General features: G+C 52.8%; 1 protein-coding gene across 1 annotated transcript in view; it reads left to right on the top strand.

Annotated features, from left to right (window-relative positions):
• The window catches only part of ELFN1 (extracellular leucine rich repeat and fibronectin type III domain containing 1), a 133,442-nt gene extending 122,673 nt beyond the window's left edge, over positions 1 to 10,769 (top strand). The window contains exon 3 of the mRNA XM_019542040.1: positions 7,210 to 10,769. Within this exon, the coding sequence (XP_019397585.1) occupies positions 7,692 to 10,082 (2,391 nt within the window). The 5' untranslated portion in view covers positions 7,210 to 7,691 and the 3' untranslated portion in view covers positions 10,083 to 10,769. The remainder of the gene's footprint in view (positions 1 to 7,209) is intronic.
• Positions 10,770 to 21,611: the final 10,842 nt, after the last annotated feature.

Genomic DNA, 21,611 nt, shown 5'->3' with positions numbered 1-21,611 from the left:
GTCTATGCGAGTTACAGTATCAAGAGATATAGCTGTTGTTCTGTGGCCACCATTCATGAAGGTACAAAAATTGTTGCACCATTACTGATCCACTTATTTCCCTGCAAAACTGTATAGCTGTAACCCTATAGCATTTCATATGCAGGCAGACAAACAGTAAATGAGGGCTGTGCAGCCCCAGGGCACTACTAAACAGGCATTGCTCTCAGTTCGGGTGAAAAGCTGAAAAATTAAAAGATCTGGCAGTCAGAAGGTGAGGGAAATCCTAGGGTGGAAAGATAATTGCAAAAGTGTATTTAATGCACATACAGCAGGGAATCATAGAATCACAGCAGTCGGGTCAGAAGGGACCTTGTAGATTTTCAAGTCCGACCCCCTGCCTGGGCAAGAGAAAAACTGGGCTCAAATGACTCCAGCCAGGTAGGCATCAAGCCTCCTCTTAAAGACCCCCAGGGTAGGAGCCAGCACCACTTCCCTTGGGAGTTGGTTCCAGCTCCTAGCCGCCCTGACAGTGAAGTCGTTCTTATGGATGTCTAATCTAAACCTCCTCTCCAACAACTTGTGGCCGTTAGTCCTCGTTATGCCAGGGGATGCTAGGGGAACCAAGGTCACTCCCAAACCCTTCTTGTCCCCCCTAGTGCTAGCTTCCCCACTGCTCTCATGCAGTCGAGTCGTTCATACCCGTGAGCAAAGTGCCGACGTATCACAAGGCTTTTGAGGCTCCCACTCGCCGCTCGTTTCATACGAGGGCAGGTGACTGCAGTAGTCTATAGATCAAACGCTAGCTACTTCGTTTCCGAGCATCCCAGCCTACCCCACAGAACTGGCCTCTTCCACACACCTCTCCACAGCCTCACTAAAATCCTCTCTCTCATAGGGTTATGGTCCTTTTAATCAGCTCCCCGTATCTTTCTGCCTCATTGCCTGTTAATCTCTCTTCAAACCTCAGTGGAAAACGTATCTTTCCTCCCTTGCCTATTCCTTTTAAATAATAAATAATAGCAAGGAAAGTGGGGGGGCAGAGGGGGAGGAATTACTATGAATCTCTATTATCTAACTCTGCAAAGCGTAAGGAGAAAAGGCTCGTAGGGATGGTGAGATGCAAACCAGAGCTGTGCAGTACGGCGCTTTGACCGTGGAATCCAAATCTGCAGCTTGAATTGAGGATGGGTTGGATTTTATAGGCCCGAGCACATTTATTATGTACTGTCTGGGCAATTCTACCCGATATCACCAAGCAGGAGGAGTGTAAACTGGTGCCAGGAATATGAATTAAAAGAAAACCTGCCTGGGAGCGCTCTTTCCACACCTGACATATACGGAACGGACGTGAAACCATTTAGGAAAAGCTTCATCATTAATAAATGTTTTCTCTGCCATCTTAGAGCTGTCTCCTCGTATTATTTTACACATAATGAATAGCCCGGGTTCATTTTAACATTTGGTGCCTGTTAGCCAAATTTCCCCTCTCCACCTCTTTGCATGATTAAACATTTATCATTTGTAATGTATCACCGCCGTTCCGCCATTGCTCTCTTTGTAGCACGGCTCCTTCATTTATTGATAAAATGACCCAGGTGATGGTGAAAGAGGAGCGAAGAGAAGGTGACATATGGCCAGAAGGAGCCGGAGGATGCGGAGCAACCAGGGGAGAGGGGGTCTGGAAGAATGGATCTGCCAAGGAGGAGGACACAACGAGTGCGTGTGCATGGTCACCTGGCTCCTTGCCCTCTGCCAGGAAATCTCATCCACAATTTGAAATAACTCATTCACTAGAATAACAAAATTAAGAATTGAGTGCCAGAGACTGCATATTATTATACTGGCTGCCCGGATCCCTCTCCCCCTGACTCTGCTTGCTTTGTTTGATTTCAATGGTAGCTCTCCTTGCAGCTGCTGTTCTGGTCTGATTTACTGTGATGCTGCTCATCAGGAATCAAAAACAAAACCCAACATCCATGAAGTCTGCTTCTGGGGCCTTGGCAATAGTGTTTCTACCTCTGGAGGCCTTCGTTCTGGGTTTTTAGTTGATTAGAAGTGAAATAAGCTTGATGCTCTCATTCCAGACCCTCATGGGTGTTTGTTTGTGTTACAAAACCCCGACCATCCCTGTTTGCTAGGTCTGCTGACAAAGATCTGAAATGGTTCAGCTTTGAAATAAGAGGGGCGCTGGGGCGCTGCAGAGCTGTGTGGCTTTGGGTCTCAGCGGGGATATTGAAAACCAGGGGCAAGGTTCTTCAACAGGGCTGCATGGAAAGGAAATGCAAACGCGTTCTGCCTTTAGAGCCAGATATTAGCTCCCCACACCACCCTTCTTTTTTCAAGCAGCAAAATGCACCATAGTCCCTCAGAAAAGTACCAGGAAAGGGAAATGCAGCAATAACAGTGCACCGTTCCACAGCGGACCGGGCAACGAGACACCTGCCCCTCCGACAGAGGTAGCGTGCTTCCGCCGTTTTCCCTAGGGAGTTGACGAGCTGGTGCCCACCAGCCACAGGGGCTTAGTTATGAAAAGGTGCAAGCCCTCTGCAAGCTGGGACACCATATTCACATGCTGCATCGCTCCTGACAGGCGGCAGGGTGTCAGCCACAACACGCACGTGACAGAAAGAAGCTGCACTAAGCCAGAGCTTAAAAGATCTCCAGGTTAGATTAAACTATGTCAAATCACAGCATCCTGCTATGGCATGCTAGAGAGGAAAAGTCTTTCTTGCCATTTTTGTTTCTTAATGAGAAGTAAATAAAGACCTGGTAGATTTTATTCTTCCGGGTGTTTTTACCCTGGAGTGGCAAGTGGCTTCTACCCTGGTTTCCCGGGAAGACCCTTTGGATGATTGGCAAGCTAGCTAAATTATGGCATGGGAAAGGAGAGAAACCAGGGGAAGCAATTAGGCTGGGGAAGATCCTTAAAGTTTCGGTACCTGCTTGAAGGCAACCAACAGGGAGCAAAGCAAGGCCGAATGCTCCTACCCTGGGAAACGTCCTCCTCTCTTGGCCTTGAAGGATTCCTTCAGCCACGAGGGGAGGTGGAGGACAGCCGTCGTAATGGGTCTGATCATCAGGCAGTGCTAGTCACTGGAGCACCAGTGATTATGCTGATCCAGTATTTTTACAGGAGGACCAAGTCAAAGGGAAGGATTTCTGTATGAAGAGCAGAACGGAAAAGCAAAGGAGGAACCGTCCCAGGTCTCCGGGGCATAAATTAGCAACCCTTTTCAGGTCTCCTAGCTCCTTCCCCAGCTTTGCAGCCTGTCGGCTTGTAGCCTGCCTTTGTCTTCCACCCCACAGGCTGTGCTGGAAAGGACACTTCCAGGAGCTACACTATGAACAATGATCTCCTCTGTGCAAAGCAACAAGACCTCTGTCACAGTCATGTCCCGGCAGTCTAATAAAGAGGGAGATTAGCCCCTCTTTTCTCTGTTACAGCCTTAATGCTGTCATTTTATTCACACTTTGCAAAGCAAATAAACCAGCAAATTGCTTGCTTTAATGAGCCGAAATTAAACTCGGTGGCTGATAAAAAGCCTTTTTTTTTTTTTTTTTTTTTGCTTTCTGTTATTGGAGAGAAGTCAACTGACAAGCAGCACACGGGAAAGCAAGAGAAAACAGGCAGCATGAGCACTGTGTAGCCTCTCGGAGACAGTTACATATAGTCCCCCTCACCCCAGACGCCTCCCGTCAGACCTAGGAGGAGTGCTGGGGAGGAGATACCCGCTTGGGATTAATCCTGCTCTCCTTGCTGTGGGGTTGTCTTCATTTTGCCCTGCACCAAGGTGCTGCTCTAGGGCCCAGGGCTCAGAGAGAAACCACCACTGAGATCCCTAAAGACAGGTAACTGGTTTACTTACTGGACCCCGGCTCCAAGCACAAGCCTTCCCAGAGCTGGAGGCTTTGCATGTTCTGAATCAGGCCAAACCCAGAGCATGACGAGGCAGAGCCCTGCCCACCAAAGAGAAGGAAAGACGTCATTCATGGTCTTCACTCCTTCCCCTGCTCTCCTTTGTTGTCTTGCTGCAGTGTGGTAAGCCAGTGGACACAGTAAAGGCTTCTGATACAGTATATGAGGCCAGATACGTGCATCATGCATGGCTAAGTCCATAGCAAAGGCAGTGCTGTGCTACATGAAGCCAGAGGGAAGTCCCAGGAGGGTACACATGCACTCCCAGCCCAGGGAAAGAGGACCCACTGCCCCAGCCCTTAGGACAATGCAGCATTCATTGTCCTCCTATGACATCCTGGGATAGCTAATGACTGGAGAGTGGGGGGTGAGAGGGCTTTGCAGTCTGACACTCTTCGGCGGTAGCTTGTGCCCCAGGGGTTGCCAACAAGGAGCAGTGTCTGGCCTGGAGGGAGCCAGGAGCTTGTAGTCGAGGCTGGCTGCTTTACAGGACACATAGGAGACTTGCACAGCCGCGTATGGGCCAGCCAAAGTCTAACCATAGGCTGCAAATCAGGTGGCTGAGCCTGTGGCATCCTTAGGAAAGGTGCTGCGTGTAGCCAGAAACAGCTGCGGCTTCAGCTCAAACCAACCGTGCTGGTCCCTTTTGAAGGCAAGCTTTGTTTCCAGGTGTTTCCCTGGCGAAGCAGCTGGCACAGGGCAGACAGGGAAGGAGCTGGGCTCAATCGGGAGCCCAACAGCTTCTTACCCTAGACTGAACTGAACGCTACGTGTTTACAGTGTGCCCTCCAGACGAGACCTTGCCATCGCTCATCAGACGGCAGAGGACTTCAGAGTGCTTTCATGCAGCCTCCCAGCACCTCCGTGAACCAAGGGAGGAGTATCATTATCCTCATCTCACTGAAGAGGAGACTCAAGCATGGAGAGGTTAATTGACTTGCCCAAGGCCATGGGGGATTCAGTGGCACATCTGTGCGGAGAACCCACGTGACTGCTGGCCTGGCGCTTCAGTCATTAGCCTGTGCTTTCTTCCATTAGATGAGGGGGCACGTACAAGTGCGTGGATGCGCAGCGAGACGCAAGGGGTGCTGGCAAGCTTTGGGTGGGTAGAATTCCTGTTCCATCCCCTACGGCGTCTAAGGCTTGGTCTACATTGAAAAGGGTGCCCATAGGGCTAGGCAGCACACCATGGCACTGCAGGTACAGGATATACTTGCCAAAGGCCATTTGGGCAAGCACAGACAAGGGCTTTGCCATGTGCAGCGATGTCAAAACGATCACCCCCTGCCCAGAGGTTGCAGCGTATCCTTGGCCTCCGCGCGGGAGGCTGCAGCAACAGTCTTTTGGCTCCATTGAAGAAGCTTGTGGAGGGGGTGGCTGGGTCGCCGCACAGCTGGAACGAGTGCACCTTTTATTATTCCAGCAACATCCCCCAAGCCGTTCCACTGGGGGCTACTCATTGTTCGTGTCTCAGTAAGGGCAAATAAACTATTCTGCCGCTCATGGTTATTGGCCTATTTCCTAGGATATAAAGAGTGACTGGTGAAGCGGGGCCCTCTGCTCCGAAGCACCGTCCCTTTCATGTTCTGCTATCTCAGGGTGGGAAAATGGATTTTCCCTGATTTCAACAGAACCATTAGCAGAACAAGGTACATTTAGGATGGCAAAGGAACAAGATGCAGCCCTCCATCTCACTGCTGACCAGGGCAGCTGCTCTGGGCACTGACTTTGTGGGGGAAAGGAACGACTGCCACCACGGCTGACGATAGCTGCAGCCCCCGCCTGCAGATGCCTGGCCCTGTCCTTACAGCTCTGCTGTCAGCAAGTGTCACGAGACTCACGGACTTGAAGCACCCAGCGCGTACTCGCTGGAGCTGCTACAAGCATGTTTGGGAGATGGGGAGACAGGGTGGCTTGGGTAGAAAAGCACCTTACACTGGGTCATCGCTGCACTGCCCGGGCTGATTCTTTGAACTAATGCCAGGGTCATGTTTAAAGCTATTATTCCCCAGTACCTGAGAAAGGACTGGCCCAAATGGCACGAAATGTCCTAGCCTAGGAAAAAAGCAGATTTCACGCGCTCTCCCATGCAGCCAGGTTTTGCACTTTGGGACTGGACTTTGCGCTTCGCCGGCTCGTTTGTTCTTTGTCGGGCGAGTTATGAAACCAGGCCCCTTGCTTACAAATGGGTTGTGTCATTGCCTAAAGCTTAGGACCAGAGGACATGGCCATGTCCAGGTTACCAGGCTAGGGCAGGTCTACCTGAGAGAGCTCAGGGCAAGTAAAATTGCTGGGCCTCTGCAATATGGAGCGGTTGTCTCCTCCCAGGTCCAGGAACCTCCTCGTTCCAAAGAGCCCATGGGAAGAGGGAGAAATCTCCTCCTGGACTTGCCTTCCCTCCCCAGGGCCCCCTCATCCCATTTGGTCTTCCCAGCCTTTTCACAGTGCAGTGTCTGGGAGTGCTTCATAAGCCAATGGGGTGTCAGGACAACCATGGGAGAACTGGCGTTTGAGGCAGTGATACCAGAGTTCATGGTATCGACTCCATGCCAAACCCTGGGGCCAGCCAAACTGATCCCTGATTCTGGATGTGTTAAATTGCACCACTCTGACAGTCAAAAAAAAAAATATATCTATCTCACAGGTGAGAATTTCACAATTGACTACCTGCTTTGAGGCCTTCTGCTTATCAGCGGTGTCTTCAAGGAAATGCCCCCAGCCTCTGCTCTGCCTCCTGTGGTCTCCTGAGATAGGGTGAACCCCTGAGCAGAGACCAGACTCTTGGGGAATGGTATCTGAACTCTTCTCGACTCTGACACCGGACACGCAGGGAGGGGTCCTTCAGGGGAGGTGGCAAGTCGCTCCACCAAAGACAAGAAATGGATAGATGCAAGAGAGAGCAGTGCTAGGATGTTCCTATACCCAAGAGGTCCTGAAGTTGCTACCAGAGCCTCTGCCTTCATTTCCTGGGGCTAGGTTTTATCTGGAGTGTCAAGCAACTGGCCTCAACTTGCATCCAGTCCTGTGGGTGCACGGTTGCCACAGCTGCAGTAACAAATGCGGGAATGCAGAAGTTTTTGTACCCACCTGTGAGCACGGCCTGTGCCCCAAAGTATCTGCAAGCACCATAAAGGGCTTTTGTAAAATAAATTAAAAAAAAAAAATCACAACACATTTCAAACCCAGGCCCCCAGTGTTCACAGCAAAGCTGGCCATGGCGAGGTGGCCTCAGAACTCATGCTGGAGGTGCTGCATTGTACCATAAAATGTCATCTTGACTCCTTTTTGTGTCTCGTTTTGGTTCTTTGCAGGTGAGGCAGCTAACTGGACAAGGGCTCTGAGGGGCAGACAGACATACAGGCGGACAGGCAGATGGAGAAGGACCCCGGTGCTGACCTGAAGATGGGTAGAAAAAAGAGAATGAGGAGAGGTACTGTAGAAAGCAGGAGAAAAGCTGGTCTCTGAGTCAGAAAGACTCCTCTGCCTAGTCCCCACCCGGCCCTGCCCGACTTCAGCTGCAGCTGGACGAGATGCCAGAAGGGCTAACAATGCAGGTCCAGCCTCACTGAACCGGTGGTGCAGCACCCTGCAAGGAGTCACTGTGCAACTTGGACAAAGAGGTCCTCCCTTTCCCTTGGACACTGCCCACTAGGTTCCAAGCCATGAGGAGAAAGGAGAGAAAAGTGAAGCTCCCCAAAGACTATTAAACCCACGTCTTCCCTGGTCTTCAGATCCAGCACCTCTCCCCCTTCCAGCAGACAAGGGAAACTCCTTCTTTGCATTGCTCTTCCAGATGGCAGGTCGTAGGTGGGCAGTGACGTCAGCGCTGTGTGTGTGCATGGCGGCTGTCTCGATCCTGCACACGGGCAGGGTGCGGGCAGACTGCTGGCTGATTGAGGGAGACAAGGGCTTCGTGTGGCTGGCTATCTGCAGCCAGAACCAGCCCCCGTACGAGTCCATCCCTCAGCAGATCAACAGCACGATCGTGGATTTGCGACTGAACGACAACAAGATCAAGAGCGTGCAGTACTCCTCGCTCAGCCGCTTCGGAAACCTGACATACCTCAACCTGACCAAGAACGAGATCTCCTACATTGAGGATGGTGCCTTCTCGGGACAGTTCAACCTCCAGGTGCTGCAGCTGGGCTACAACCGGCTAAGAAACCTGACCGAGGGAATCCTTCGGGGCCTGGGGAAGCTGGAGTACCTGTACCTCCAGGCTAACCTCATTGAGATAGTCACCCCCAATGCCTTCTGGGAGTGCCCCAACATAGTAAACATTGACCTGTCCATGAACAGGATCCAGAGACTCGACAGCAACACCTTCCGGGGCCTGAACAAGCTCTCCGTCTGTGAGCTCTACAGCAACCCCTTCTATTGCTCCTGTGAGCTCCTGGGCTTCCTACAATGGCTGGAGGCCTTCACCAACATGACGCGCACGTATGACCGCATGCAGTGTGACTCCCCGCCAGATTATTCTGGCTACTACCTGCTCGGCCAAGGCCGGACCGGTTACCGCAACGCCCTGAGCATGCTCTCCTCCCTCTGCACTGGTGGCCCCTACACCATGATACCTCGCCCGTTCCCCCCCAAGTACCAGGTGACCACAGCCCCCTCAGAAAGCCCATGCTCAGAAGAAGACTGCTCCTCTGGGGACGGCACCACACCGCAGATCCCCTTCTACACATCCGCTGGGGAGATGGAGGTGCGCCCCAACCTCCAAGCGACGCACGTCACCCATAACTCGGCCGTGCTGGTTGTGCACATCCCGTTCCCCTACAGCAGGATGTACGTCCTGGCCCGGTTTGAAAACGGCTTCTCCACAGACCTCCAAAAGCTCCAAAAGCAGAAGGAGGAAATCGAGGTGAAGGATCTGGAAGCACAAAGAGACTATACGTACTGCATCGTCTCCCACCACCAGGTCTTAAGGTACAACCACACTTGCATCACCATCTTCCCAACCAGAAAAAACAGGGAAGAGCCAGTCCCCACACCCTCCACTGCCACCCACTACATCATGACGATTCTGGGTTGCCTGTTCGGCATGGTGATCGTCCTGGGGGTGGTGTATTACTGCCTCCGCAAGAGGCGTCAGCAGGAGGAGAAGCACAAAAAAGCGACCGGCAGCATGAAGAAGACCATCATCGAGCTGAAGTACGGACCAGAGATGGAGACGACCAGCATCACCCAGCTGTCGCAAGGGCAAATGCTGGGTGGGGAGACAGTGACCCGTATCCCTTACCTCCCCTCCGCGGGGGAAGTTGAGCAGTACAAGTTGATAGACAGCAGCGAGACCCCCAAAGCCACTAAAGGCAACTACATGGAAGTACGGACCGGGGAGCAGCCTGAGAGACGAGAGTGCGAACTGTCCCTGCCGCCCGACAGCCAGAGCTCTGTGGCCGAGATCTCGACTATCGCAAAGGAGGTGGACAAAGTGAACCAGATCATTAACAACTGCATCGATGCCTTGAAATCAGAGTCCACCTCCTTCCAGGGGGTGAAATCTGGAGCGGTTTCTACGGCAGAGCCTCAGCTGGTGCTCTTGTCGGAACAGATCCCCAGTAAACACGGCTTCCTGTCCCCCGTCTACAAGGAAAGCTACAGCCACCCGCTGCAGAGACATCACAGCATGGAGGCACCTCCCAAACGCTCCAGCACGTCCTCCAGTGGCTCCATCCGGAGCCCCAGATCCTTCCGCTCCGAGGGCTCCGGCCACAAATCAGAAGCCAAATACATTGAGAAAACATCCCCAACCACAGACACCATCCTCACTGTGACGCCGGCGGCTGCCATCCTGCGGGCAGAGGCGGAGAAGATTCGACAGTACAGCGAGCACCGGCACTCGTACCCCGGCTCGCATCAGGGGGAGCAGCACGATGGCATGGGGGGCCGCAAGCCCTCCATCCTGGAGCCCCTGACCAGACCCCGGCCCAGGGACCTGGCCTACTCGCAGCTCTCGCCTCAATACCACAACCTGAGCTACACCTCCAGCCCAGAGTACACATGCAAACCGTCACACAGCATCTGGGAACGCTTCAAACTCAACCGGAAGCGGCACAAAGACGAGGAGGAGTATATGGCAGCCGGCCATGCCCTGCGCAAAAAGGTCCAGTTTGCCAAAGACGAGGATCTTCACGACATCCTAGACTACTGGAAGGGTGTGTCAGCCCAGCAAAAGTCTTGAGTCCTCACACAACTCGTGACTGAACACTAACTGGACCAAAAGCAACCTGCAGCAGCTATTTTTATTCAGACTTTCAAACAGAAACTATGAAAATCTATAATTATTCTATATAATATATAAAAAGAGAGAGATATTAAAAAGGTCTCACGTTTGTGAGATGTGCACCAAATTTGACCACAAACACTATAAAGAAAAAAAAAAAACTGTGGCGTGAAAAAAAAGTTTTGTTTTGTTTCCTTTTTTTTAAAAAAAAAAGAAAAAAAAGAAAAAATGAATATAAAAAGAGAGCGAGAGAGAGAGAGAGAGAGTGTGAGAGAGAAAGGGCCGAGATCTAAGGTCTGGAGTACCCCAAAATGCATCGCATGAGTCCCTATTCCGTGGTTTTGTGGATTCTTTGTGTACAGTTTGCCTTTTTCTTCCTTCCCTTCCAAAACAAACACAAATAACAAAAAACAGCAACAAAACAAAACAAAAACCAAAAAGAGACCAGAAGGAGTAATATCCTTTGGGGCTTTTTTGCAAACGGAGTCTTCCATCTTAGACTTTCATCTGGTCGAAGGCCCGTTCACATGTTTATTCACTGAGAGGTTTTACCACCCATGGCATTGTAAACCGAAGTTGTTCTATTGTACAGAGAAAATTTCTATATTTGCAATGTTTGCTGTATAACAAGAAAGAGAGAAGAGATAAAAAAAAAACAAAAAAAAACAATACTACATCTACTAAATATATATATATATATATATTCACCTGTTTGTACCAGGTTTTAATCATGGATTTTAGAGAAAGAGGTTGCATTTGGTTCGGAGGTTTTTGTTGGTTGGGGTTTTTTTTAACCTGTTTGCTTTTGGGTTGGGTTTTTTTTTTTTAATTCTTTTTTCATTTCATTTGGCTTTCATTCCCCCGCCTCCGATGAATGTCTGTGTCCAAGTTCTGATGGATTCCAAGTGCACTGAGAAAAAAGGCACATTCTAATAGAAAAACCAGACTCCCTCTCATTATTCTGTTCAGGGGGTGACGGGATCCTGTCTGCAGCGGGAGCTGAAAAGGGTACCAGCAATAGAAGCCTTCCTCAGCCCATTGCATGCAACGCAGGAGTTAACGTTCAACCAGTAACCAAAAAGCACTAGCCTCTCTCTCTTTATACAGACATGCGATGGGGGTGGCAGAAAGTCTGAACATTTGGGAGGGAGGTGGGGGTTTCGTAACTGGTTCTAGGGCACAGATTCACTGATCTTTTAGCCATAAAAAAGAGCCGTTACCATCATCTAGTCCAGCCCTTGCCTAACACAGGCCAGAGAAGCTCGCACAGTAATTCCTGCAGGCAGACGATAGCTTGATTGAACCAGAGTACGTTATAACATTGCCAGATAGGAGCCCTTATCCATCCCAGATAGTATGCCAGCCCTTTTGTAGCTTGTCAGAGGTGAACAAGCCTGTCTGGTCCCTGCCTGTCTGCTCCAGACCAGGAGAAGACAGCAGGAATGGCTCTTATCAGCTCTTGCCCTGCTGGGGGCAAGCTGGATACTTCATGAACAGCAAAGAGTATTCTGAACCGGCGAGCCTGTCTTGTCCCCTATGGTCTAATATACTCATTACTGTTGATGAAGAAGCGAACGGGCTCCCTGCCCCCTCCTCAGATGTGCTTTCAACCATCCTGCCCCATCTCTATGAATGAAAAGTGCTTGCCTTTTCAAGAGTGAACTCCCAGGATCAGGCCCCTCTATCCCAGTCAATTCCTGGGATTCCAGCTCCCGCACTGACAAGCTGAACAGGACAAGGTGCGAAGGACTAGAAAATCCCCCCGCTTTGCTCCACGCCGTACAGCACGGGGACAGACAGCCCTTCTCCTGGGCAGATCAGAAAGAACAGGGCTCTGGGTGTCTCTGGTCCTCCTGTAGCAGCCAGGGCGGGGGGGCGTGCTGCTCGGTCTCTGGCATGGCTTTGAAAAGTCAGTCTGAAGAGCAGCTGAATCTGGTGCTGTCACCCTCCCGGCCATCAGCGGTGGTGACACTGCGTGGTGTGCCGCAGGGATTGGAGACGAGGCTTGTGGATGCTACTCCCCGCTCCGACGCTGGCGTTGGGTAAATCATTGGCATAGTCGGATAGACCAAGGGGTTCGCTCATTTGTGGGTGCCCAAGCACTTGGGGACCCTTTTCAGGGTGCTGAGTTCTGGCAACTCCAAAGAAAGCGAGCGAGAGCCGCAGCGGCATAGCACCCCTAAGCGTCTGACCGGCCTCCCAGGTAGCGTCTCTCCCAGAGCAGCCGTCCCATTTGCAAGTTTGGGGCCAAACATCCCCGTCCCTCGGCTTCCCCATCCCTAAAATGAGGACACGACCTTTCCTGTTCGCAGAGGGTTAAAGGTTCAGTTCACGACCGGTATTTTTTTTTAAGGACCTTCGAGAGTCTCAGGTGAGGTGGGAAGGTTTATGGAAGGTCGAAATAGTGTGAAGACATCTTCCAGGTGGAAATTAAAGCGCCAGTGGCAGTTCACTGGGGTAGCCTGGGTCTCAGCCAGTCCTTGCTTTAACGAGGAACAGGTGACGATGCCCAAATGAGCCCCCGAGGGCTGCTCTGCGCACTGACAGCAGGGCCGGGATCCAGCGCAGAAGCATGTCAAGCAAGAAATGAATTATATTATAAAGAAATGCCAGGAAGAGCCGTACCTCAGCACTTCCAGATTGGACCTGGGGAATCACTGGCACCAGCTCCAGCGCTGAGCATGAAGTCGACCTGCAGGGCTGAAGCAGAAGCAATGGTGGGTAGGAAAGGGGTGAACTGGATGGTAAAATTATTTTCCTGAATTAGCTCCCGGGCGAGAGGAAACGAATTCTGCTCAAGGCAGGATTGTGAGGGACAATCTGAGGGACTTTCAGGCTGACGCAAGCACAGAGCGCAGCATCTATATAGCCCCGGTGCCCGCCCGGGCTAGTCTTGTCTGCGTGCCCTCTCCCCGAGGCAGAAGGCTGGGCCCGTACCCAAGGCTGACCGGGGTTTCTGGTCCCTGCTCAGAAGAGTCGAGGGGTGCTCCATGTTCCAGTCCCGGTCAAGAAAGAGGCTCACGCCCCATATCCCGGCTCTTTGCACCAAATTAGATGTGCCTAGGGTGCGACACAAAAAGGCACCACGCTTCATAGATTTCATAGACATTAGGGCTGGAAGGGACCTCGGGAGATCATCGAGTCCAGCCCCCCGCCCAAAGGGCAGGAAGTCAGCTGGGGTCATAGGATCCCAGCAAGATAAGCATCCAATTTGCTCTTGAAGGTGTTCAATGCAGGTGCTTGAACCACCTCCGCTGGCAGACTGTTCCAGACCTTGGGGGCTCGGACAGTAAAGAAATTCTTCCTTATGTCCAGCCTGAAACGGTCTAGCAGGAGTTTGTGACCGTTCGACCTCGTCATCCCTTGGGGCGCTTCAAATGGGAGGTACACACAAGGTCCGTCTGTCCGTCCATCCCCACCCCCCCATCCTTGCCCAGATGCAAGGCGGTAGCACAAAACTTGCAGCCAATGTTCCCTGTCGATACAGCCGCTTCGAAAAGACTAAGGCTGCAGGTTGAGTTCATATGGGCATACAACCGCCATCTCATTTGCTAGCTGGGCTTCATCAGCCCTGTGGTTTTCTAAGACCTGTCCACTGTATCCAACCAAATCCTCAGGCCTGGCTGTTTGCCAGCCACCCTCTCATGAGTCTCCTTTGTGGGAAATGCTTAGCTCCACCAGAGGAGCACTAGGGCCCAGGAAGGAGCGGCGTCCTCTACTCTCATTTCAATACTTCGAAGTGATTTTGACAGGCGTTCTTGCAAAGGTTATGTTTGTTCAGAGCGGGAGCTGAGCTAGGGAGACACGGAGCAGGCTGGGAAGTGCATGAGTTCATTCCCCATGCTTATTTGTGTAGACAACAAGCCATTAACAGGGTTTCATTATACAAGACAGAAAATTTCCCCAGGAAAATAGTCGCTCAGCAGAAGTAAAGGCATGTTTCAGCATCTGCTGTAAGTGCCCCCAAGCCTTTCCCCACACATGGCCTCTTGGCCCTGCATCTCAGTCACCAGTCAGAGGGAAGAGCCTGGGAAATAGCTCCCCGCCACCCCTTCTCTTCAAATCCCAGCTCTGGCTCCCGTGGGAGTCAATGCCCCCTGCCCTGGGCCACCTTCCTTTGAATTACCACGGGCAGCAAAGCGAGCTCCTCGCCCGAACCGCCTGTCCTGTCAGGTATGCCGGGGATGCCCGCGGAGCTGGGAATCCAGACAAACCCACTGCCCAGGACACACGCGGCAGAAGGCAGACACGAAGTGATTGGTGGCAAGGTCTCTTTGACCCCACGACAGCTTTCCCTGAGAAACGCCGGGCTTGGGCCATTCCCCATTGATGGAGCGTGTTGCAGGGACAGATGGTGCTAGGAGCCCCAGCGAGTGGGCTGCACCACAGGGAGGGAAGTCTTAATCTTGGCTGCTTGCAAGATTCGGTGTCCACGTGGAGCACGTGTGTCAGGCTCCGGTGCCACTGAGACTGCTCTGACATCCTAATCCCTGGCACAAGCAAGGACAAGCCATGTGCACCAGGCCTCGGTACACCCAACAACACCCCTCGCAGTCCAGCCGCTGCATGCCAGCCACAGGGCTCTGGAACTGGGACGGCTCCTCATTGCAGAGCCCCAACTCCTCACACGGCAGGTCTGCTGCATCCAAAGATACCATATTGCTCTCCTAGTCCTGGAGCAAATTCAGCGAGGCCTGTCCCATAACCTGGCTCCATCATAAATGCTGTGCCTGAGCCTCAGCGCACACAAAATAGAAGTACCATGCACTGGTCTGGGGACCAGAGAAGGAAGGGGTATATGCCATATCCTCATCTCATCTCCAGCCAGAAGTGGAGGGGCACGCTCCATGGTCTGTAGAAAGATGGGGGCACCCCTGCTCCAGAACAAATGCTGCCAGCAACAGTGTTTTCCTCATGCCACGGATCAATATTGTGGTCCTACGAGCAACACTCTCATATCCCAGGCTCAGCATGCATTTCACTTGCTTTTCTTTCACCTCAAAGCACCAGTTGTCTCAAACAGTGCCTGGCCCAGCAGGAAACAAGATTTCTGCTAAACATTTCCCTCTTCTTCACCTTGGAGTGTCTGAGCTTCTCTCTTGTGGGACATGCACCTGAACGTAAAAGAGCAGGGCCTAGAGCGAGCGCCCTGGCACATTCAGCAATCGCCAAGCAAGGACTTGAGGTCCTGGTGCAAACGTTGCTCCAGCAACTTCTGGAGCGGGATCATTTCCTGAGTAACCTGCGTACTAATGTGCAAAGGGAGATGGCAATGGGGGCACCCCACTGCAGGTTTTAGGTAAAGCCTGTGCAGGTTTTCCAGAGCTGTGAGCAAAGTCTCCTGTCGGTCATGTAGAAGAGGCACTCTGCCTTCAGGGAGCAAGACCTGCAAGGGGTGCACAGAGAACAGGCATCCCCCTCGCCAGCCTCCCACAGGAGGGTTGTGCAAGGCTGCCCCAGAGCAGCCACAGAAGAGGCAGAGCACTTCCACGGTCCAACCGAGGCAGCAGTGAGGGCTGGTCTACAAGGTGGAGAAGCAAGGGGCACCTGGTGCTGGCACCTAGGGAGATCTGGGGGTTTGTGGCACTGCCATGCAGCGACTGCAGTGTGCTCGCTGCCTTGAACTGCAGAAGTGTTGTGATGTTCACCTGCTACTCACTTGCTTCCTGCGCCACATGCCTCCATCCCCAATCTGTAAAATGGGATAATACTACCCATGCACTGCACAGGGAAGATTAATTCAATCAGGGGAGGCAGCAAAGGGAGCTCAGATACATCAGTGATGCTAACGGATAGTGACTGTGGGTGGCTTCCTCTACTCATGGGATCCTCTCATTAGCCAGAGGTTTCCAGTGTAGCACAAGGACCTCTATTTATTAGGCTGTCGTACTAAGACTAAATCCAAGGGAGTGGAGGTTTATTCCCCAAATTAAATCCTAATCCCCATGACATCATAATCATCTCCACAACAACAGGTAAGAGATGCCATAAAAGCTCATAACAAAACAGAGAGAATGCTATCGAGTCAGCTGGCAGCACGGGACGTCTCTCACCTTAGGGGAAATCACTTCCTCTCTCTGTGCTTCTAATGCTGGATTTCTGAAACACCGGTCCCCCTTCCTCACTGCTGGGGGATGAGGTGATTGGTGAGGCTTGATTAACTAATAGCCTGTTTGTGAAGCCCTTTAGCTATGCAAACAAAAGCTGCCATAGAAATACAAAGTTATTAGTATTATAAAACAGCAGGAGCAGATGAAATCAGTGTGGCCCTGTTTTCATGCCAGTGTTTGACTAGTCAGGATCCAGCAGAGAGAAATGCCAAAAATCTGATGCAGCAGCATTGCTCTTTCTAGATGAAACGCCTGTCAGGGTCAGAAGCTCGTTAGACAAAATGGGGTCAGAAAAGCTCCAAGTACCCAGATGTGAGTTTACACAGAGACCCTGCCACCCATTAAAGTTGTCAGGATGCTTTCCATTGGCATTAGCAGGCTTTGGCTTAGGAGCAAACAGCTTTACTACGAACAGTCTGCAGCTGGCATCGGGGAGCAATGTGGAGCACCTGCTGTTGATCCCCTCCCTACCTCGCTACTGAGCCAGGCCCTTGCCACGGCCAGGGTCACAGCCAGAAAGATTTGTATCCCATGGAACGAGCTGCCAAGAGGTGCACGGAGATGGGCACCAGGCAGAGCACCTCCGTGAAGCATGAGCCCACTGCTCAAAGGCTGAGCAGAGGCCAAACTCTCCCTCTCCTTGCGAGGGGATGTCCTTCCAAAACTGGGCTGAGGCGAGCTGGCAGCACATGGCTCGTGTGCAACGTTTGCAGGGGTTCTTGCTCGGGTGCATCGATTCTGAGGACAAATAAAGGACTCCAGAGCAGAGGGATTAATACCTTCCACCAGCACCAATATGCACGAGGGGAAGTACTTTCCAGGAGAAAGTGAAAAGCAGCAAAGGCAGAAGAGTGGCAGGAGCAGCCGCAGGCCTCCTATGGAAATGGCAACCACAGAGCCCAGCACCTCCTCGGATAGTCTCCCAGGGCAATAAGAAGACTATCATGCCCCCCTGGATTGGTGTCTGTCTCCTTGCTACTCCCATTCAAAAGCCTTTTGGACAGCACTGGAGAGCCCCGAGTTTGTACCCCAGCAGATACCAGCATGCAGCAGGGTCCCGACCCACAAAGCCCCGTTTTTCCCCTCACCAGCAGCGGCAACAGTTCCTAATGCAGCTGAGCAAGGGCTCCAGGCTACGCAGGGGAGGGGAAAAGCAGAGGCAGCTGCAGGTGTCAACTACTCAGTGTGGAAGACTTGACAGGCCTGGGAGAAAGGGACCTGCCTTGGAGGCTTGGAGAAGGCTTTCTTGTTTCTTCCACCGTCTCCTGCAGGCTTGGGCTTCTCTTGCAGGGGGGCGTGGGGGCAACCGACCTGGAATCGCAACAGAACGGGATCCTGCTGGCAGGCAAAGCAGCCGATAGATAGGTCCACAGAGATGCTCCAGACTGACAGTGCCCTCGCCGTCTAAGGAGAGCGCCGAACAATGCTGCTGAATGCCACTCGTCATCACCCCGCTCGGCAGCCTCGACTGTGCCACTGGACAGGGGAAGCGAGCGAACAAAAGGCTCTGAGAAAGAAAGGGAGAGAGATGAAAAGACGCGGGGAGATGAGAGATAGCGAGCGAGGCTGAGAGATACAAAGGGACAGGATTAGGGAGCGAGAGAGAACAGCTGTGCCCTGCCTGTCGGACAGGAGGCCGTCTCCTGAGAGGCTGAGATTGCGCAGAGCGAAAGTGCGGAGAGGGAGATCTTAAGAGTGAGCAGTTGCTTCCCGGAGGCGATGAAACAGAGAGAAGGAGCAGAGGGACCCTTCGCTGGCTCTTCCTTGAACTACCCTACGACATTTTCTGATGTGTTGAGTTGGGGGAGGTACTCTCGCCCGCCCTCTAGAAACACCGATGCCTCGATGGCTTCAGAAGGAGCTGCCTCCCCTTGTCGAAGAGCGCAATGCTGCCAGCGAGGGAGGCAGCAGGGGGACGACAGAGGAGGAGGGGGGCTGGATACCGGTAGCTCATCAGTAACCAAAGTGGAGGATGCCCCTGTACCACGGGACGATGTCGTGTATGCAAGAGCAGCCTCCACTATTGTGCCAAGATGTAAATTGCTCCCTAGCTGCCTCATCTTGGCAGCAGGGCGAGTGGGCAAGGGGTGCATGTGTGTGCGCGCACGCGTGGGGGTATGACAGTATAGGCAACAACCAGCCAGCCTCTTGGGAGCAGAGGACATAGACCGCAGCACAGCCCTCATGCGCCTTTGCATTGACACGGCCCCTTTCCGACAGGCGGTCAGATGTGCTGGAGCTGCTGAGACCGCCGTGCTCCCTGGAACAAACGCTGCCGGTGGTTGTTGCCTTTCCTATTTGCCGGTTCCTGGGCCCGCTTGCTCTTCTGTTCGCCATCCTTCTACCCACAGAAACGAGGGGCCAACCTCTCTACCCGGGCACCATTATACGGATGCTGCTCCCCACTGACAATCTTACCACGTCTTACAGAGCCACAGCACCCGCTCTGCTCGGTGGCAAACATGAATGAAGCATCCAGCTGTCATTAGTGCAATTGCTGGGTTGGCTTTTTTGGAGGGGGGAAACACTAGGCTGTTTCTTAGAGACGCCAGAAAATAAACTGCAAGAAAGGGGCTGGGTGGATGTCTGCTCCAAAGGCCGCAGCGATCTCAAATCCGTAATATTGCTATAGTGCGTGAAGGATTGTCTTGTAGCCCCAGTGGGTGGGGACCTGTTTTTGGAGCAAAATGTCCTCCTGAGGACCTCTACTAATGACCGTGGATCTGGTAAAGGGAACAGCTGGCAGCTCTATTATGTGTGACAGGGATGATATCTGAGCCTGGGAGGATGGGAGAAGAAAGGAAGTAAGAGAGCAGGGGATCAGAAGAAAAAGAGGAGAAGGCATATGCAGGTTTTCAGTTCTTTGGCTCTCTCAGAGGATGAGGGATGGGAGGAGGAAGGCAAGGCTGGAGAGAAACAAAGACCTTCCTTGGCCTAGGCTGGGTTATCTGCGCACCAGACCCCTGAAAGCCACACGAGACGGCCCCAGCAGCTGGTCCCGCACATTACTATTTAATCCTAATCTATTCCACCCTCTGCTTCCAAAGCCCCTGGAGAATTACTGCTGCTTTTGTAGAAGCCGTGCTGTTCCCTTCAGAAGGAAAGGAGACAGCAGTAGCGAGGGCTTGGCAAGAGCCTTTCACAGAAAGTTTCTGCTTCGAGTGAAACTTTTCAATGTTCACCAAATGTTTTTTAGCTTAAAGCAGCATTCCTCAAAGGGATGATGAATGAATGAATAAAAAGCATCCCTCAGTCTCACTGCACGGCATCCCACGCTAAGCAAAGGAAGATTTTCATTTGCAAGTAATTCATACCCTGCTACCCACAGCTCCCGATTCTTGCAGTGCCAGACAGAAAAGGAACCTGAGTCTCACATGTAGCAAGTTCTGCCTCAAAGCTAGAGCCCGTGATGTACGAGCAGCGTCTAAATGTGGCAAAGTGGATCTAAATATAGGTAGGTATATTTTAGGGCCAAGTTTTCCAAAGGGTACGTGCCTAGCTCGGTGTGCAGCCTCTGACGGAGGCTGGCACGCACACCTCGCCACGTGCAAAGCACAGGTTGCGTTTGCCGGAATTTGTGCGCACCTTTCCAAAATCTGGTCCAGGGTAAACGATAGAAGTAAGCTTCACTGGCAAATGCTTTGGGATGGCCAGTGGGGAGCGAGGAGCACGTGGCTTGGACTTTTGAGTCTCCAGTCGGCGCCTCTGGGGAATTCTTCTCAGACACTGCCGAGCAAACGGGAGGAACTCGTGGGGCTTAAGCAGCGTCCCCAGGGGCAGAGACAACAGCCGCCTCTCTCTCTGCATCTCACATGGGGAACTGGTTGCCCGGGAGAGGGAAAGACAAGTCATTAGTCACAGCACAAAAATCAGCACGCTTCCTCCCATGGCCTCTTGCCAGGAGGGAGAAAACAGGTGAGTCTCTCAGTATGACCTTGACCTCTCCGCTGGGCCTGCAGCTTGAGATGGCAGCAGCAGTTATGGACACTTGTTGCCCCCGTGGGGGCTGTGGTTGTGCTCCGCCCGGACGGCGGCTGCCCAGGAACCTGGCAAGGCCGTTTTGGATCCTTCTGGTGTGCATCAAATCAAGCCAGGGAGGATGACTCTGAACTCTGTGTCTCTTTGGCAAGCCCCCTCTCACCTACTTAACACAGGGCGGTCACCCATGAGTAGTTCGAATGCACCTGTTGCACAATAAACCAGGGGCCGCTGGCTTTCTCAAACAGCTGGGCTAGGGACAGAAGTGGCACGCAAACCAGTTTAAGCGATCAGAAACTGGTTTAAACCTGTAACAGAACAGAAGTTCAGCGCACACAAACCAGTTTCAAAATGGCCAAAACGAGTTGAAGATAAACCTGGTTGAATGTAGTATCAGACTGAACTAATTTAGGTCAAACTGGTTTATGGCACTTCTGTCGCAGACCCCTTCCTGGTTCAAGTCCAGTCACAGACCCCCAGCATCCCAGCATGCTTTGCCAGCCTGGGCTGGGCTGGGCTGTCTGCTGGAGCAGAGCAGGGTTGGCCCCGCTCCTCTGCTCTCCAGCTGGAGCAGTGGCGGCTGGCTGATGAGGGGGTGGGTGTGCGGGGGACACAGCCCGATCTGCCTGGTGGAGGCAGAGCAGCCCTTGCCAGACTTTTCCCCACTGGAGTGGAGAGCTCAGACAGGGGAATTCAATCTCTGCTTCCCCTCTCCCCCCAGCAGGGACCCCAGATGAGGTCTGCCTGGCTTTCCCCCCGGCTTCTGGCTTAGCATGGCCCGGGACCCCCAGAAGCCCCTCCCAGCTAGGAGGAAATCCCACTACGTCTTCCCAGCTGCCAAAGCCAGGGTTTTGCTTGGGGCAGCCCAGGCACAAAGGCCAGATCAGAGGAAGAGAGGGGAGCAAAACAGCCCCAAGCCTAGGTGGGGACATGCACAGAGGGATTGCAGCAGTAGCAGTGTTTCCATCCTGCACATGAGTCCTGCCAAGCAGAGGGACCCAGGCAGGGGGTGGGGAAGGGGCTCAAGTGTGTTTGCGCTAGCCCACGGCAGAGCTGAGTCAGGCCAAGCATGCAGCTAGGGGAGCAACTCCTGCCCAGCAGCCCCTTCCACCCACTGGAGAGTGATGTCCAGGCCAGCTCTGGCCCCTGTAGTGGCAGGCATGGTACGGGCGTGCCCCCTCAGCCCTGAACACTATTACTGCAACCCCTGGGCTGCTGGGCACTGTGCTGGCTACGCTCTGTTCGCTGTTCCCCTACCCAGCAGCAGCGCAGCGCGCCCCCATGCACCAGGTGCCAGGCATGGGGCTCTACCCCTATGGGTTCCTTGCTGCCACCACTGTCGGGGGCGCCGCCCTGGCCATGCTGCCAAACTGCGGTCGGCTGCTGGGTGGGCAGACAG

Source organism: Crocodylus porosus, unplaced genomic scaffold, assembly GCF_001723895.1.
Source record: "Crocodylus porosus isolate Cpor-Errol unplaced genomic scaffold, CroPor_comp1, whole genome shotgun sequence".
Taxonomy (NCBI): domain Eukaryota; kingdom Metazoa; phylum Chordata; order Crocodylia; family Crocodylidae; genus Crocodylus; species Crocodylus porosus.
This window is presented reverse-complemented; position numbering and strand designations above follow the sequence as displayed.